Source organism: Lepisosteus oculatus, chromosome 3, assembly GCF_040954835.1.
Source record: "Lepisosteus oculatus isolate fLepOcu1 chromosome 3, fLepOcu1.hap2, whole genome shotgun sequence".
NCBI classification, from domain to species: domain Eukaryota; kingdom Metazoa; phylum Chordata; class Actinopteri; order Semionotiformes; family Lepisosteidae; genus Lepisosteus; species Lepisosteus oculatus.
The window spans coordinates 48014264-48033852 of record NC_090698.1 but is presented as its reverse complement, the minus strand read 5'-3'; the positions used below and the strand labels follow the sequence as shown (position 1 = coordinate 48033852).

The window sequence follows — 19589 nt, the reverse complement described above, 5'->3', positions numbered from 1 at the left end:
TAAAAATAGAGACAAATAGGGTTATGTACTGTATATTATTTGAAATAGTTTGAATGCTGGGAAATAAATCAATACTTTGGAGTTTCTTGATTAAATCGTCCTCTTTTGCATCTCATATTGCACCACATTTCTGTTTGACTTAATTGAATATAAGATATGGAACTGTGCTTACCTAAGATATTGTATGTTGATATTTAGTTTAGACAACGAGGCACCACTTTACACAAAGGGTTGTGGAGTATGGAACGAGATGCTTAACAATGTAGTTGGGCTCAAACCCCTGGGTTTTGTCAAGAAACAGCTGAATGAGTGTTCATTGAATGAATCCTTGGATAAATTAACTATCAAACAGAATAATCAGACGGAATGGCCTCCTGCTTCATACTTGTAATCTTTCTTATATTACTAAACCACAGTGAAAATACTTTCTTCTTGTACCTCAGCCAGCTATAGCTGATAGACGGGAGTGCAAACGATATACAGATATCAGCCTATCAGCTCCTTCATGAGCAACGTGACCGAGGTAGTTGTCTGAGAGGTCCACTGAGCCCGTTGTCAGGAACCATCTTTCCATTTTTTTTTTGTCCGTTACCTGGGTTCAGCTGCCATCACCTCCATCTGTTCCCGGAAACCCTGAACTAAAAACAAATAAGCAGCACACCTGGGTCTAATTCAGCTGGGAGTGCTAATAGAAAACTCAGCTGGTAGCCTGCGTGTTATCCCCCAAAGAAGGCAGAATGACTTTTCAGTGGTATAAATTTCTCCAGCCCTTGCCCTGTGAAGAACACTGTGTAAGGAGAACTACTGTAACAGAGGTTGTGCCTCAATAGTACTATGCAGTTACCGTTTAATTCTATCAGTGGAGTATGCCCTTCTATAACTTGCTGTGCAAAGAAGGAGAAAATTGCATTTTATTAGAAATGTTTTTTTTTAAATCTGTATGATTAATGTAGAATCCGCTTCCTAAATTTACAGCTTCAGGGATAAGCTTGTCTTACTAGTCTTTAAAGTTCAGAGCTTTTCTTGCAGTTTAAGGGATGCAAGAACCCGGAGGCACATCACTTCATTACATAAGGCTCATGTCTCAGGGGGAATTCACGTAGATGTTGGATACAAGGTGCTGTATAACTTAATTTTAGGTAAGAAATGGACTGTATACGCTGACGTGTGGTATCATTGCTCAGTGCTATTAAGTCATGCTGTTAAAAATGTCTTTACTATTAAAAACTAAAAAAAATCATTTTCATTAACCTGTAATTCTGTGTATAAATGAATTAAGTTATATTTCAGAACCATCCCTTCACTTTTAATAACTGCTCATCTGATTCAGGGTCATGGTGATCCTGTGAAACACTTATAGCATGGTGGGATACACCCTGGATGGGATGCTAATCCTTTGCAGAACAAACACACATACACACATACTGTACTCACACCAGGGCCAATTTTATAATTTCACAGACGTCATTTAATCAATCAGTATGTATTTGGATTGTGGGAGGAAACTCATGTACCCAGGGGAGACCATACAAACCCTATACGAACAGCACCCCAGGAATTGAACCCAGGGCCCCACCACTACAAAGCAGCACTATTAACCACTGTATTATCTTGCCATCCACTTTCCTCTCATTCGTAACCACTTTTCAGTAGGTGTGCAGGATGTAGATAAAACTGCTTCCTGTTAAGAACACAGTTACTTTCAAATGGTGAAATCTAAAAGAGACGTTGAAACATCACGTAATCTTGTTAGAAATAGCTGTCACCCACGTTTCCCCTGGAATCATTTCAAGTTTTTATTTAAAATGTTTTCTTTATACTGTGGTGATATGTTCGTGTTAAAACATTGTAAATGCACTTCCCTGTTGATTAATTTAAAAAAGAGGTGAGCAGTTCAATTGAAAATGGCCAATTAATGTACTCAAACACAACAATTGTAAATCAACATTGGGACAACTACAGCTAATTAAAATGATACTGCACAGACTTTATCCTCTTATGGATATTGATATTATTGATAAAGAAAAGAAATAGCACATTCAATATGAAAAAACAGAAGACACCAGTGACCGTGAAAAAGCATTTTTTGAATCTGAAGGAGGGTGTTCATACTGTGTACAGATTCCTCGAGACTGGCTTTGAAACAAGAGACAGATAAAATCTGTGCAAAGGTATGAGACGTTTACTCTGCGTGAGGAAATAGTCGAGAGGACAGTACATAGAAAACTATGCCATGAATGCTGGCCAACCGGTAAAGAGATAGAAACTTGAGCAATTTCATTAAGGCCTGGCATGTTTCTACTACATTCTTAGATGAATAGCCTCTCTGAATACCATCTCAGCATGCAGTACAAGAACAAAAATGCCCTTGCATAAGTAGAATACAATAGGATTATTTAGCTTTCATGTAATAATCTGTTCCTAAACTGGATAAAAATATATTATGTTAAATTATGGATATGAATTTCAAAGAGTAAAAATTACCTGCATGTACCAAAGTTAAAGAACTATGTATGACATTGTTTTTTTAATGAGTAGTATTATAAACAGTTCAGGTGGTGGGTAGCCGCATCAGCATGCATAGGCTGCAAAGGAACAAGTAGTAGGTTTATTCCATGCTAAAAAGAGAAGAAAGAAAACACAACATTTCGGCCATGGAGCCTTGTTCAGGTGTGAACTCATGCTGACGCAGCTACCCACCTGAACTACTTCAACCTACATCTGCTACATCTTCCTCCAAATCTTTTTCTAGATCTCTTCGACGTTCCTTCTCTTCCTCCCTGGGTCACTTGCCCCCTCTCTTACTAAACCAGCACCTCTTCACAGCGATCTGTTCCAAGACCAGGCTTTCTAACCACCTTCTATTCCTTTGCAGATGTCGTCAACATAATAAGTAGCTCACACCTGAAGAAGGCTCCACGGCCGAAACGTTGTGTTTTCTTTCTTCTCTTTTCAGCATGGAATAAACATATTATCAACAGGCCACCCTCTCGGTAATTACAGTATAGAAAACAGAGCAAATGGCTTCAGCTGTTGAGGTCTGGGGAACATCTGATGCACTGGAAATCCTGTGAAACAGATTTTAAAATCTGTTGGGTTTTTTTCAGAGAAGCCAATACAAAGTTACACAAATTTAACAGAAGCAAGTGAGACAAATACAGTATAAGACAGGTCTTGCTCAGTCTTTTTTTAATTTACATCTTAAAATTGGAATTTAAACCATGTTTCATACCAAAATGTAGACTTCTTACTAAAATACCTAATATAGAACAGCAGGGGGCCTTTCCTAAATTTAATCCATGAGCCCTGGCACATAATTGTTTAATGTAGTTTGCCAAGCACCTGGATATTGCTTTGAAAAGGCACTGACTTTCAGAAAACAAAAGCAGAAAGGGACTGTAATTTGTATCCACGGTGCTTTCTCCCAGCAAGTTGGTATCCTTGGAGAAAAAGCTTTTTATAATTACACTTTATTTTTGATTAAGCCTTTATAATTAGCTGCCTTGTGTTGTGCATGACATAGAATGACAGAACCTGAAAATGCAAGGAAGCACATCTAAATCTTTTCATTTGGCAAGAGGTCTCTCCACTAAGACATAAGGGGAACTTTCTTTTCACAAGGGCTCCTACACCGGAAGGCCTCACTTGGAGATTTCAGTTATTTTAACATTTTACAATAAATGTTTTCAATGAAGGCTTCATTTCACAAATTCTCTCATTGTTTTTTTGATGTGCGTGCCCATGTATGGTATATTTTGGAGAAATTACTGTATGTGTACATGTACAGTATGTCTGTTCAGTGCAGGGAAAGACCTATTGTACATTACAAAGTGATAGAGGAGTACTATCTGTACAACTACTGTCCATCACGATTCCTGGAGGGCCTAGGATCTTCCGGTTTCTGTTCTTCCCTTAGTTACGTAGCTGTTTCCTCTGACTCATAGTTTTCTCTGGCTCACTGTTTTTAAATTTGGAAAACCTTATGTTATTAATTATACAGTAATATTTATTTAAGAGAGGACTCTGGCCCTGGAGTGCTAAAGAGACTTCAGATTTGTGTTCACAATTATACCTAATTACCTAAAAAAAAAATCACCTCTTTAACTGATCACAGATAAATTATCCCTAGTCATTATGAATGATTTACTACCTCTAAGACCTGCCTAAGACATGGACTTTTCAAGGTTGGAGAGCACTGAAAGGGTTACAAAGCTCACAAAAATTACATTATTTTAAGGACTGGTGCTCCCATACTTAATACAGAGGAGCAGGGCAGTGCTTCTGCACTGTTAGTATGGTGGAATTCTGTTTTTGAACACCTACCTAATTACAAAGTAAAGCAGCTGAATAGGCTTACAACAATTTTGTTTTTAGTATGATGAAGATTTAAGAGATTATATTCTAAAAACGTGTTCCTAGATTTAGTGAGATCACATTGCAACCTGTAGAATACATTACTATCACACCATGTGTTTTTTTAGATTTTTATGTGACGACACAATATGACGTTAACCAATGGCTAGATTTCCGGGGTCTGTTCTAAACGTCTTTTAAGTTGTCTCCTCCCTTATTGAATCACATGGGCGGGCTCTCTCGGTAATGAATTATTGAGTTAGTCCCAGTCTTTCCTCATTTGTACGGGTGAAGGAGCACCAGGTGAGCCTGGAGGAGATACGGGGTGATCTTGCTCTTCTGCCAAGTGTCACAGGTCTGTAGAATAGTAAATCATAATATATTGGATTTGTATATTTCACTTATTACAAGAAACTTACACGTGCGATATATCAGAGCAAATACAATATATAATTTTAATTTGACATTAAATGTGGACTTACAGTACATTATAGTGCCATAAAATAAGTTGGGATAAAAATGTCAACCAGAGTAGCTTTTCACTTTTTTAACATGCTCGCAGCTGTGATCGACCGAATGAACTTGAACGTGATTTTTGGGCCTTTTGATATAGCTAGCGCAAAAATTCTAAAACCTTGGTTGCGTTGAAGTAACAACTAAAGCACGTACAAATCATTTTATGTTCTATTTCAGAATTTACATTGTTTGCGTAAAAGCATAAGCGGAGAATTGGGGGTGGAAATGTGGAAGATTTAAAGTTGCTCTCTGTAACCCTTCAACAACAAGCTTCTTTTTCGCATTTGGTGAGATACAGAAATGCATTATATATGACATTTATATTTTAAATTGACATAAGCTCATACTTTATTTAGGTAAAAGGTGGACTTCTCCGCGAAACAATGGTCATCTTTGTAAGTAGGTAATGAACACCTGTTACATTCACTACATCCACAGTGCGTGCAGGTGCCTCCTTTTCAGGCGTCATTAGTTTAACTTCACTGAAGGCGGGGTCGAGTTTATAGTGCGAGACGCCTTTTGCTTCAGGTGCGCTTGCGGTTTTGTACAAGTAACTATTACATTTTAACTTAGAAATACGTGTTAGTTTAAATAACAAACGGAATCTTTAGTGGTGGCAACTTTAATCAGTAACCAGTGTATTGATTCTGTTGCTCTCCCTGGGTGTAAGTAGCTACACCTTCGATATTTCCTGTTCTGCAAGGTGAAAAGAAAGATTATCACCGCAACATGTAACCAGTGCTATGGAGTGACAGTGAAAGGCAAACTAGTCAGGACGTAATTTAAGAGGCAAGTAACTGGATGTTCATTTCGGTAAATCGAAACGTTTTGCAAGTGGAAAATCACTAGAATTAAATTGTACTCATCTGGCCCATGAATAGAATCTAGGAGGTTTCTCTGCACAGGAGGGGTCTTATACAGTCTTTTTAATTGGAACTACTCCTAATTTGCTAACTTGTAGATTTTTATTTTTACAAATCTTGATTCGTTGAATGCTTTGAAACACTTGATGAACAAGATAGATTAGGATCACAATCTGGTTTAACATCTACAAGACTCGTGTCAGTGCAGTAATGGAAAATTTTAACTTGGCTTGCAATATCCATCCCGGTATTGAATATTATAGGAGCCCTCAAGAACCCTGAAGCTGCTAATCAACTTTTTTTTTTATGAAGGGCTTGTTAATGAGAATAGGAGTTCTTTTATTTTTTTATTTGCTGAAGTCAACAGGCAATAGTTCCCATGATCCCATGACTGTTGTGTATCTCTGACCAAAGCTATAACGGCTCATGGAAATGAGGCTTTGCTAACTCTGTTTGTTTTGCCTTTCATTATTACACTCCTGGAGATATGCACGCCCTGGTAGCGGAGAGCCTGTCCTTTGCCAACAAATGGCAGTTGCTAGGTGCAAAGATTTTTTTTCTGTAAGTAGTATCGGAGTAATGGGTTTATGAGCAGTCAATGCAAATGTAGTGCCCACTTCAAGAGCTCCACAATAGCATTATCATCTATTTTCTGTTTGTGGGGATGGAAAGTAACATTTCGTCATAGTGAGTGTGTTTCATTAACATAGTCTATCCTTTTTCGTGGAGAGATTTGGATTTACTGTTGCTTAAGTATCTTAAGGTGTTTACAGGAATTAATTAACAGAATGCTAGTGAAGTACGTAAAAGGAGTCATGTTGTTCAGAGAGTATCTGATTTAATCTGCACTAGATAGAATGAGTTACTTGAATAAATATGAATGGACTTGTGTGAACTGTCATCCAATCTTGATAGTTAAAGCTGTACAGAGAATTTAGACCTTATCCTTTGCATATTTTCATGTTGGAGATTCAAATCAACATCTTACCTGGCCAGATTAGCCCCATTTTAAGTAAATATATATTTGCCATTAGACTATTCTCTTTTGAAACAGGGTTTCTTTTTTCCACCTGGAGTCACACCCTGTCTGTAGGCGTTTCTTATGGGTGTAAGAGACACCCCTCATTTACGTCAAATCAGTCTAGCATTTCTTGACAAACCTGATGGAAGAATAACGCAGTAACTTCTGAAGGGTCAAGGACAGAACATTTTATTACTCACAGTTGGAAGGTTTTACCTCACTTTACCAAGAAGGAAAGAAGGATGTACAGTATGGGGAGGTGTAGCACATCTCTCAAATTCCTTTCACTGAGGTTGTGCTCCTGGCTCTCATGAGACACTTCTCTCACCTTTATTTGACTTTTTTAACTTTGGAAGGTTTTCTGCATCCTGCAAAAAAAAACCCAGAAAAATCTATCTTTGTTTTATAATTTAAAAAATGAGCTTCAGTTGCATGAGTAAGAAACGGCTTAGTTTTAAGAGTTTGGAACTCAGTGCAACAGCCTTAAACGAAGCTGCACAAATGGACTGTCAGCTGTGTTAATTATTCTTTCTTTAGCCATTGCTAGTACTACATTTGCATAATATAAGTATTTGGCATAAGATTATGTTAGCTTGTGTGGCTTTTACGTGTGGAATGCCAGGGCAAATAATTGCACAGCAATAACAGCAAGATATGCCATCAAACCCGTTTTCCCTCCTGAAATGTAGATGTGGTGCTCTTTGGTATATTTGGGGAGCTCAACAAACCATTGGCAAAAAATGTTATAATAGAGATATTAAGATAGGGAGTCCATATTAGTAGACTGTTCATGTGTGCAAATGAATCCATCTTTCTGGGCAGTAACCTACTGTATAGTTCAGATGTGTGATCCAGGGTTCATTGGCCTGTGGGCATTTTTTGTCTGTTTAAATGCTTCACAATAATGTTATAACTTGTTTTAAACTTCACTCTCTAGAATTTCCATCTTTATATACCAATGGGATCTTGCCTTCTGATTTATTTACAAAATTGTGAAGAAGTTTCTGGAAGTTAGCAGCATGTCTTGTAAGCAAAACAGGGGGACCACTTGTTTGTTCATCCAGTTAGGACTTGTAATGTTCAGGCAGGTGTACCAAATGCTTTGAAAATGTAGAATTTAAAGCAAGGTGTGGACATGGTATTAAAAATGTTTTTTTTAAGATAATTACATTTTGGATTAGACTATGTACATTTCGCAATGCTTCCATGTTTTAGAGTATTGTAGTTACGTCACAAGATGATATTAAGCTGTAAACGGTCCTTCCCTTAGGCAAACCAAGAATGAATTTATTAAAGCCCGACACTCCTTAGCAAATCAGATGAGTAAATCAAGTTCAAACATGCACGTTAAAATGGCAGTTTGGTGACCATCTGGAATCAAATGCCCTTTTATTTGGTTATCCTATGTTTTGTCATTTCTGTAATTCAGGAAATACAGAACAGTAAAGTATTAATTTTTCTTATTTAGATCACAGAAGGTTTTCAAAATGAGATCTGTACACAAAGCCTGTTTTCTGTTAAGAATTGTGAATTATAGGACTCCAAGTAGCTTTTATGAATTTATGGGTAAGTGCCCTGGGTATCCATTTGCTGAAGAAATTGCTGGATGCAACTTGACAGAAGTAAATCTACCTGTAGATTGTGGTTAGCTCCTGTAGGCGACAATGGCTTTTCAGTGATCAGGAAGCACATGGTACACAGAGGCATTCTGCATGAGAATGAAATCTGTCCAGTGACTGTTGACACTGAAGTGTCCATGCAGTTGTAGTGTAAGTTGCACTTGCAGGAGTTGGCAATCAGTAGTTTGCCTGTGCCTGTTGTAACAGACCCGAGAGCATGAACAAATCGACAGACAAGCTTGAGAAGTTATGGGAAGAGAATTTCTGCAGTATAGGCAGCAGCAGAGGGAGACTTCCCTGATGAGGAAGTAGTGCACTGATGGTATCCCTTGAATGAGGGCGGAATTTTATTTGTGTGGCTAGACCATGATGCCAACTGAGATGGGATGGCATCTGAGGGAGACCTCTATATCAGTAAGATGAAGAAGCAGCAAATCCAGAATGAGTCCCGCTAATGGCAAGAGCTCAGATTTGCTGAAATGGCCAGGGAAGTAGATCAGTGAGTTCATTAGGACACTAAAGAGAGATTGGGGTTAGTTTTTCCTGAGAGAGGTTCTCTTAAGAACAAGAGGTGGCCTACAAGTGACTGTCTGAGAGATATAGGGGAGTTGAATTGAGAAAGATTTTGGAACCCTGTCACAGTAGCTTGAAGGTGGGGTTATGTTGCAGTGAGAGGGGTTGTTTCCCCTCCTTTGCTCACAAAGAGCATGCTACTCTGTATTCTGCTTCTGAGCTACTGTAATTATGTGAATGGGTAACTTACTGGACTGTGCTCTCAAGCTGCTTAGTGGCAGAATTGGTTTGAGTGGGGAGCTGTGTCAGCATGCAAGCTGCAAAAGAATAAGTAGAGGTTAATCCTCCCTGAAAAATGGAAATGAAGAAAGAGAGAGATATAGGGGATATACATTTTAGCTGACCTTGGGCTATAGTATAAAATGCAGTACTTATCTGTGCTGCTTTCTGCACAGTAGCGTTTAAGGGTACCTTATGAAGTCATTCCAAACAACAAAGTTCTCATATCTTTGAATTATCAAATTACAGTAATGAATCGGTGATATTTATATAGGGTGTGTTTTAGCTGTTAAAAATGAATGTACAGGTAACATACTGTATGAGTCAAATTATTGCTTTGTCATCTTGATCGAGATCTTAGGGGACATTTTATTAATCAGACTCCTGAACTTTATTTCTGGGTGTAGCAGGATTGCGTTAGAACAGTATTTGATCTCATTCTGTTAAATGTCATTGCGCAAGTCTGAAGTCTCATTTTAAATGTTCTCTTCTGTTATCATGTTGATGAAAATCCCAGAGGAGTTTTCCAATTTCACCATTTTTGTTAACATTTCTCTCCCACCCACACTTCATTTCATTAAAAAAACTTCTACTAGCTTGCCAACACACCCTTGAATATAATTAACTTCCCAAGGCTCTGAAGTTACACCCGCAAAGAGGAGAGACGAAACACTTGTAGTTCCAGATGAAACAATAGTGTGTTCCCTTGTTTCCATGGTAGAACCGGTTGAACAGCAACTTCAGTCAGGCTGTTGCTTGAGAAGTTTCATTTAACACATTCCTAGACTCGCCTTTCTCGGAGATAAGGAATACAAGGCATTGACTGAAGTTTTTTTTTCCCCTCATTTGGTATAGCTCTGTATTTTCAGTACCTGTTTCGTTGATACCTGTGCTTCTATGTTTGCTTGTATTCTCACTGCAATTTAACTTCTAGACATGTTCAAGCCTAATTTAAATGCGTAGAACCTCTGGAGCTCTGGGTTAATTAATTTGTTTTTTTACTTAACATGGGAAGAGTAACCCTTGTGAATTCTGCTTTTTATTAATGTTTGAGTGGGAATCTGTGTGATCGACCTGCAAAGGCACATGCAGAAAGTAATTCCATGCTAAGAAGTGTAAAGAAAGAAGAAAATATTTAATTGTGAAGTCTTCAGCAACATGCAGAATAAGGGAGGAGGAAGCCGGAATATGAAGCACAGGGGTGGGTAATAAGGATCAAGGAAAACTCTGATCAGAGTGGTCTCGGGGGGAGAGAAACCCAAATAAAGGAAAACTGGAAGATGAATTTTGGGACAAGTGGGAAATGCCTAAATCTGTAAATGTATTGATGAGATTGAAAAAGAAATTAAGGAATTTTGTGAAGACGGAGCTTGGAAACATGTAATGTTCTTTTCTCAAGACATGAGAAAAAACACTTCTCTAACCTGGAGATCGGTGTTTCAGTTGCCAAGTGACCAGAACCGTACCTCCTGATTTCATTGGATCTCAAGACGATTCAAGTTTCTCCTTGAACTGTGGTAAAATTTCGTAAAGGGATGGGATTTGAATACAAATATGGAACATAGAAGAGATGGTCTGTTATATTTAAGAGTGTAAGAAGAGGAGTAGGTGTATGGAATGTATACTATCTACATAGTAGGTTGAGGAATGCTAGGAATTATCTTGGTTTCATCAGAATTTCCAAGGTAAAATGCTTTTTAGAAGACATGGCAATTAAGAAATATGCCACTTTTACCACATTAGAGGGACTGAAGGGCTTCCTCTCATTTGTAACTGTTTTTCTGTTCTTTTTAGCAGTCTGAGTTTCTGACCTTTTGTTAAATGACCAATCTAAACCTCAAAGTAAAAAGACTAGAGGATTTTGTTATGGAGATCTGTTTATCTTGATACCAAACAATCACATTTTGTGATTGTTTGGTATCAGGGCGCTTCTCGAAAAGAGTAGGGGTGTAACCCTGGTGTCCTGGCCAAATTTCCAATTGCCCCTTACTAATCATGGCCTCCTAATAATCCCCCTCTATGAATTGGCTACATTACTCTGCTCTCCCCACTGATAGCTGATGTGTGGTGAGCGTTCTGGCGCACTATGGCTGCCGTCGCATCATCCAGGTGGATGCTGCACATTGGTGGTGGTGGAGGGGAGTCCCCATTACCTGTAAAGCGCTTTGAGTGGAGTGTCCAGAAAAGCGCTATATAAGTGTAAGCAATTATTATTATTATTATTATTATTATTATTTTGCTTGTTAGTGCCTCAGAGATTGGGTATCTCTGACGTTGGTCCTGGAGAGCCCCAGTCCGGTAGGTTTTGTAGGTCACAAATTCTAAAGATATGGAGCATTTCCATTGTGATCAACTAAACAGGTTATTTGTCAAATTAATTTAGAGATCACTGAGGACTAGAATCTAAATACTTTTCATCCCACAATTACAGCATTCTCATTATTTTAAATGGGTTATAGGTTCATTGCTCATCAATCAATACCTTACAGGTGTTGCCAATCTTTAGTAAAACAGGCATTTTCAGGCTCCTTTTCCAGATTGTAGATGCTTTTACATAACACTCTCATTATTTGTACTGCATTTTAAGATGCATATTCTGTTTTATACTCATTTCAGTTTTGCAGACTTCATATTTATGCAAATGCATCAGTTCTGCTCTTTGTAGACATGAATAGAATGCTTTGCATAACTTTTACTCTGCTCTGCATTAACAATGAGTGTGTGTGGGGAGTGGCTCTTGAGGATGCAGTACAGATGAGCAAAGAAATGTCCTGGGTTGTAACTTGATTGTGGTTCTGAAGGTATTTGTGTTTATATTACTTCAAGCAATGTTGTGATTTACAGCCAGTTTTGAAACTTCAACACAAATCTATAAAAGTGGAAACTGAAACTGAGCTTTTAAAAGTGAAAAACTTCATCTGTTCCTGGATTTTAGAGATTGCCATTTCCATTGTCAATGCAATAGATAACCCCCCTTCTCTTTGCTTAAAGCTTCTTCAAGCTTGCTTTTTATGTGTAGCTGTGGATTAAAAATCATACTGTATTAACCTGGGGATGGTTTATGAAAAGTTGCAGTGGAATGCAGAAACATGATCGTGAAGTGTTTCTTTTGGTCCATCTTCCATAACCTATAGAATGCAAATTTCAAAAACAAAGACTGTTTCCAACAAAGAAAGGCCCAGCATCCTATTGTGTGATAAAGTGCATCTGTTTTTACTCTGTGTGCATGTATCTTGTTCCCTAGCCATAGACGTTCCTGATCCCTACAGTGTACTGGATACTGTTCTCAGAATATCTACCTGTTGAGGCAAAACAAGCAAAAATCTAACTTATGTTTGATAAAGACTAGTTAATATTTCTGTGGTGGAGCTGAGGACTGACGAGAAAAGGGACTAGCTCTGAGGAACACATCCCGGGGAAAAGGGAAGTGATTGTTTCCATATCCACTGGAAGCTGGGAGGAATCTTCAGAACTGTATTTAGTCAGGGCAGGGCTGTGATAACTAAGGTATATGTGTTATTTCTTTCCGGAGATGCCTGTCTGTCCAGAGACCGCACTTTCATCAGGGATTCTCATCTTTGGTCTTGGAGATTCACTCCTGTATTTATTTGTATTCCATATGGGCCCAGTTCAAGTTAATTAGATCCACTAAGGGTTCAAGAATGTAACAGTTTAAGTGCTCTCAGGTCCTAAACGTGTTGGAGGTTGTTTTCCAATTATTGTTCCATCGTTACCTAAATCTACAACTAAAAGGCGAAGAGACTCGTTCCCCTTGAAGACTTTCAGCATTTCTTCAAAGTAAACATGAAGGAATACAACATGGTTTATATTTAATGTACTATGCATTTGTAGTCTAAAATAATTATAAAACTGTCAGTTGGTTTCCATACCTATAACTGAAGTTAAGCTTTTGAATTCTTAACAGATCTTGTCCAGCATTGTAAGAGGTGCAGACTCCAGTGAAGATGGCATTTGAGTGGACATCAAGAGCTGTACTTCTTTATGACGAGTGGATCAAAGATGCTGGTGGGTTTCAAGTTTAAGGACTTCTATTTGTTTTTGTAGAGATGTAAGCCAGCAAAAACAGTGTAAGCTTTAAAAAATGTTTAATTGGCTTAGACTCTGATTTCATATGTTCACTCTCCAAATACGTTGAGCTGTTTATAGTAAAGATTGCATTCCATTTACATATTGTGAAAAACTGATCAATAAATAATGAAATGAAAGTCAGTTTCAGTTTGTAATGAGTGAATTTCAATGTTTATCCAAATACTGTGTAATTTGAAAATGTTTTTTTTAATCATGCTTCACATATGTTCTGCCTCCTAAGGTCTACACACAAGTTTACCTTTCTAGAGCTTTTTTTGCATGCTTTCATAACAGTTGTTGACTAAGCCTCTGCTTTAAACCCATTAAGTTTTTTCTAATGTTTTTGTGTATGTGATCTCATTTAGACCCTAGGACAGAAGATTGGCCCCTCATGTCTTCTCCACTCCTTCAGACTCTCATTATTGGCATGTACATTTACTTTGTAACGTCTCTGGGCCCCAGGCTCATGGAAAACCGGAAACCTTTTGACCTCAAGCAGATCATGATTGCCTACAACTTCAGCATAGTTGTCTTCTCTGTATACATGTGTTATGAGGTAAGTATACGAACTGCCCCTTCAGGGTTGATAACTGTAATCTAGCTAAAGTTATTATTTTCTGTAGAAATAAGTTTTACATGCTGTAAATATGCACAACAAAGGATGTAAAGGGGGTAGGAAAATCTGATCTATCCTACTGCTTATTAATGAAATTTTAATTTGACCACCATGGTAAAGATCAATATAGTTATGGTATGATACACTAAGTGGATACCAGTCTCTCAGTATGCTGTTTATGGGTCTTTAATAAATCACATTTTTTGTGAGCACATCATAGAATATCCTGGGTGTATATACATTCAATATATTACATTGACAGCATAAGATTAATATTATACTAAAGACCTCTTTCTAAACTGTTTTTAGGCTTTATAAAGTCACGGTGAAAAAGAGAATGTAATTTGTGATTTCCATCTGCAATTTAAAATGCATATAGACCTTAGCCACTCCTGGAATATTTTGGGTTCTTTCATTTTGTTGTGTATCACCTTGTTCATTCTACCACTGAAATTTAGTTTAACAGGCATCTTAGAATGTACTTCTTCCCTCCTTTTTTTCTTATCTGCATGAATATAATATTTCATATGACCCAAGCATCAATTTGTAACTTGTATTACAAATGTAGTACCTGGGGCTCTATTGTACGGCATACATACAATTTTGAGAAAAAGGGGGGTATCGAGGGTATTTTTTTGGGTGTGTTGTTCGTCATCATGAGAATGACATCTGAGAAATGAAAGGCTGACACCCAGTTCTGGTCTTGTTGCACTAGATTCCTACTGCATGACTAGTTTCAAATAGTAATACTTCTTGAAGTGAATTCTATTTGAATGTGCAAAAGCTGTCTCATTTGATTTAAAGGCTTTTTTTCCCAATGATAGTATTGAGACTGATGTAGTGCAAATGCTTGTGCTTATGAACCAGATACTTTACTGGTTTTACATCACCAAAGAATACTTTTGCAAACTTCCATGGTCCAAATCCGCAAGTTAAAAAAAACCCTTATGCTTGGTGTCCAAATGTTGGCACAGTTTTTGATATTGCTCGACAGTTTCTTGTTCATTATACTTTAATTTTGTGCGCTGTGTAGATTTAGCCAAGCTTGATTTATTGGTTTTTAATTAGTCAACTTGGCCCACCAGATAACTCGGAACATGCAAGTGTATGGTTGTATTGGACTCGGTTCAAGTCCTTTTCACAAATAATAAAGATCAACCGTAGTAAATAAGTGGCAATTGATGTCAGGAGAGGATAGTCAGCTGTCTGATAGAATTTTGGGATTTAATGGTCATGAGCTTCATTTTAGGTTTTTAGTTTTGGAACACCTTTGTTAAAGATGGGGTCCAATTCAGATTCAGTTTTTTTTTATGTTCATAGAAATTAGTTTGTGGAGGGAATTGATATTGACCTTAATCCTGACTGCTTTTGTGATGAATCCATTTCAGTAGGGACACATCAGTAAGTTAGTTTTGCTAGCATTTGTTTGCTGAACAAAGAAATACAGAAATTCTAGCTTCAGTACTCAAGGCTTTACTGGTGGAAATGGACTCATTATCAATTTCCCCTTCACCACCGTCTTCTACTTTATTTCATGTGTATAGTTCCTAATGTCTGGCTGGGCTACAGGATACTCGTTCCGCTGCGACATTGTGGATTACTCAAGTTCACCCCAAGGCCTGAGGGTAAGCTTTCTTGAATTTATTTCTGCTCATTTCTAAACTTTTCCCTATTTTCTGCATATTTTACACAGTTTTTTCTTAAATATGAGTATACATGACGTTATAAAAAAACTTCTAGAATAATAAGAGCAAATCTCATCTGCTCCATCTGGATGATGGATTCTTTCCCAGGTTCTGTCCTTCAAGTGTCAGTTTATTACATGTTAGGGTTTCCTCAAATCATTTTCATTTTTTTAGAATTGAAAGATGGAAAAAACATGAATGGAATTTTCAGTTATGTACTTGTGAATCAAATTCATGGCTTAAGTATTAAGATGAATACTGTATTTACATGTAACTAGCTTGTACGTTAGCGCCACCCTGTGGTAGGCCCCTTTTAATTCAAGATATTTTCTTTCAGATGGCATGGACCTGCTGGCTTTACTACTTTTCCAAGTTCATTGAGATGTTAGATACAGTAAGTATCTGTAAGCATATGTTTTGAGATTGAATCAGCTAGAATAACATGAAATTTAGAGGACTATAACTGGATTTTATCCTATATCTGGATTTTATTCTGTACTACTTCTTCGTACTCTGAATGATGGAAACTAAGTTCTTGCAAACTGAAAGTGTGGTATTTTATCGTTTAATTGCATGATTATTGTATAATATATCTTAAAAAAGTACTATTACTGCAATGCAAAAAGGCAAAAGAATCCTAACTCACTGCTCTACTTTCTGTTTTCATATGAATGTTTTTTGTTGCAGATCTTCTTTGTACTCCGGAAGAAGAACAGCCAAGTCACTTTCCTCCATGTCTATCATCACTCAATTATGCCCTTCACCTGGTGGTTTGGTGTCAAGTTTGCTCCAGGTAATCAATCTGCTTCTGTTTCTCATGGAAGAGTGAGTGTTGGGTTCTCTTGCTCTGTGTACCACATCTGTGAAAAGATAGCTAAAACAACTAAACAGGTTTTCAGGTTATCATGCATTACATACAGTACTATTGATTTCTATCAGTTGTGACTTCAAGTACGTTTGCCTATCATAAAATCATTTAAAATCAGGTTGTATAATGACCAACAGGAGGTGGAAATAAAGACATAATAAAAATCAGGAGGGAAGTGGGTAGAAATGTGTTATAAAGTTCTTTTTGAAATGCCAAGATGGTGTTTTTTTTGTTGGAATAATAAAACTGCAAAGTCTTATGTAAGCCTGATTCTACTAAGTGATGCATGCAGCTTCAGTAAACCTGCCTGGCAATTAGTTATAGTATATTTAAAACGGAAATCCAAGAGCATTTTTTTTACTGCTGTTTAATATTATTTTCACAGGTGGACTGGGAACATTTCACGCACTTGTGAACTGCATTGTTCATGTAATAATGTACACATACTATGGTCTGTCTGCAATGGGACCAGCATACCAGAAATACTTGTGGTGGAAAAAATACATGACCACAATTCAGCTGGTAAGTATACTATTTCAAAAGCAGGCTTGCTGTTAATTAGTTTCTACTTCAATGGAGATATTCCTTGCATACATTAATTGGTAAATATATTTCCAAGCCGTGTTCCTCCTATGCTGTGGCCCATTGCTTTTTTTTCTTTACGCACCTCAAGGATGAGTCAGACAGAAGCTGAATGTTTAGTTTTGCAGATATGGCACAAAAGCAGACTTTTGGCCTTTTTTACCATGCGTTAATAAAAGTAATGTATATTTAATTTCCACAGTACAATGCTTTCATTTGATATCTTCAATTTTTTTTTTTTACATTCAGTACATGGCTACTTTTTAACTTATTTGGATGGGGTATATTAACTGAAATGCCCTGGCTAAATTCCACAGTGGGCCTGTACAGTTTGTCCTTCAGAAAGTTTCCATTTTCATTCAATTGTAGAAGTTGTTCCTGAACTACTGTTAGGTGTGGCTGCTGGTATGTTATGACTGCTACACATCACCTGAGGCTTTGAGATGAAAATGCAATATAAAGATGAGCAATTGTATATTTTAGTAATGTGTTTGTTTGTTTTTTTGTTGCAGGTCCAGTTTGTGACGGTCACAGTCCATATTGGGCAGTTCTTTTTCATGAAAGATTGCCCTTACCAGTTTCCTGTTTTCCTTTACATTATATGCCTCTATGGGTTAGTCTTTTTAGTGCTGTTTCTTAACTTCTGGTACTATGCTTACACCAAAGGCTATCGACTTCCAAAAGCCATAAATAACAATGTGCGTGAAAAGAAAGGGCAGTAAAGACTTTGACCACCAACCAATTCTTTATGCTGTAGACAATCTCCAAAGCAATATGTAATGAGCAGTACTGTGCATTTTTATACCTTTCATGAAGTATTTGATTATAGATTTTTATATCTTGAAAATTTTGAACAATTGCCAGTTACCAAAGTAAAGAACCAAGATTTTTTTCCATTTTATTTTAAATAGGAAACTATAGATGAGTTTTGAATGGAGTTCTCACCTTTTTTTCCAGTTTCATTAAATGGTCAAGGCAATAGCAGCTACTGTAAACGCCTGAACCTCACAGACTTAAGTTTGTTCACACTACAGGGTTCTTACTGAGATGTGTTTTCTAAGTAATATGTATGTTTCTGGGGTAATGGCTGGAACTGCCGGCTTCCTCTTCTTTAGCATTTTTATATTAAAACAAATCTGTAAATTGTAAACTTTGTGAATAGGGTAGCTTCATTGAGTAAATTAAAGCAAGCATTAACGTTAGCCTGTGAAACTTGAAATTGCTTTGTACTTCACTGATAGTCTGAATGGGCATAGAAATGTTCTCCTGGAAATTTGCCTCATGGAGATTGGAAAGCCAAGAGTGAAAGGGGTTTTATTCCCCATTTTCCAGAGAACAGTGATAGTGGCATTGCACAGATTTCACTTTTTGAAGTCCTTTCTGTGATGAAGTTATGACTAGACACCACTGTACTCTGAACTTCTTCACACAGCAAATCTGATCATTCAACTGTGCTTGCGGATTAATTTATGCAAAATAATGCTACTCAAAACGTTAAAGGAAAAGCGTTACTGAATAAGATCAGGTTCTCATTCATTGCTTTTTTTGGTGGCTAATCAAACAAGACCTATTTTACTCAGTTGTTTTGCATTGATCCATAAGTAGACAAGCATGTAATTTAATGGTTTTGTTCTTGCAGGAACCAGGCATGAATTTAAGTCTTTTACTCTAGTCATGCACACATGGTGAATGAGGGCAAGGAAATAATACTGTCAACATGTTTTGGCAGATTCCATGCATAGTCTTTAACACACATGAAACTATTTTCAGATTTGTTGGTCAGTGCATCATCATGGACCTTAATGTATCTTTACTTGCCAATGTCAGTGTAGTCATGAATGTCTTTTGCTGTAGACATGATACCACCTTTAATATTGTAAAAAATAGGTTTATTTTTTGTATGTATATTTATGTGCCAAAATAAATGATTTAAAATATTGGTTTTGTTGCTGTGTGTTTTGTGAATTATTCCTTGTGGTACTTCTAAACAAATCACTCAAGTTTGGTACCTGTAACTTTTTTCGTTGTCTAGTTGTATAAACAGTTGCTTAATTTAGTATAACATTCAATTCAACTTTTTGTCATTATACTTGCACAGGTGCATAGTATAATGAAAAGTGTTCCTCATTAGTCTCTCAGGTGCAGTATACTGTATATGTGGTGTAAACAACAGTATGACCACAGTGCAACAGTACCCATATCTGTTAAAAACTGCAAAAGTACACAGAGCAAACAGTACAAAATAATACGGCACTTATCAAATAGTACAACTACAATCAAGTACAGTTTTAAGCTCGTTAGGCTTACATTCAATTGTCGGGTGTATGGTGGTGTAGGAGTACAGTCATGGGTATAGGAAGTGAGGAGAGATCATAGTTGAGTGGGTGGGTCACCGGCTTGACGGCTCTGGGGAAGAAGCTATTTTGGAGTCTTGTGTGCGACTGGAACATCAGAACCTACCAGATGGTGGGGGGACAAACAAGTTCTGACTGGGGTGAGTGGGGATAGTCATCATTTTGGTGGCTTTTTTCAGACACCTGGTGTTGTAGATTTTCTGCAGGGCCTTGCGGTTGGATGTGGTGAAA

The 19589-nt window shown here is 37.3% G+C and overlaps 1 protein-coding gene across 2 annotated transcripts; it reads left to right on the top strand.

Annotated features, from left to right (window-relative positions):
• The first annotated feature begins 4597 nt into the window (after window positions 1-4597).
• elovl7a (ELOVL fatty acid elongase 7a) lies at window positions 4598-18941 on the top strand. 2 transcript variants are annotated; one of them, XM_006626907.3, is made up of 8 exons: window positions 4598-4708; window positions 13090-13190; window positions 13619-13809; window positions 15414-15494; window positions 15892-15948; window positions 16242-16347; window positions 16808-16944; window positions 17517-18941. In XM_006626907.3, the coding sequence occupies exons 2-8, from the start codon at window positions 13130-13132 to the stop codon at window positions 17724-17726; spliced, it is 843 nt and encodes a 280-aa protein (XP_006626970.1). In that variant the 5' UTR covers window positions 4598-4708; window positions 13090-13129; the 3' UTR covers window positions 17727-18941. The 2 variants fall into 2 exon arrangements, with proteins under 2 accessions (XP_006626970.1, XP_015192015.1); XM_015336529.2 differs by lacking the exon at window positions 4598-4708 and adding an exon at window positions 5421-5658.
• Window positions 18942-19589: the final 648 nt, after the last annotated feature.

What these genes read in the sequence shown, in the direction of transcription:
- elovl7a (XM_006626907.3), top strand. Translation starts at nt 13,130, where the DNA reads ATGGCATTTGAGTGGACATCAAGAGCTGTACTTCTTTATGACGAGTGG. An exon ending in CGAGTGGATCAAAGATGCTG is followed by an intron (nt 13,191 to 13,618) that starts GTGGGTTTCAAG and finishes GATCTCATTTAG; the next exon opens with ACCCTAGGACAGAAGATTGG. An exon ending in TGGTGTCAAGTTTGCTCCAG is followed by an intron (nt 16,348 to 16,807) that starts GTAATCAATCTG and finishes TTATTTTCACAG; the next exon opens with GTGGACTGGGAACATTTCAC.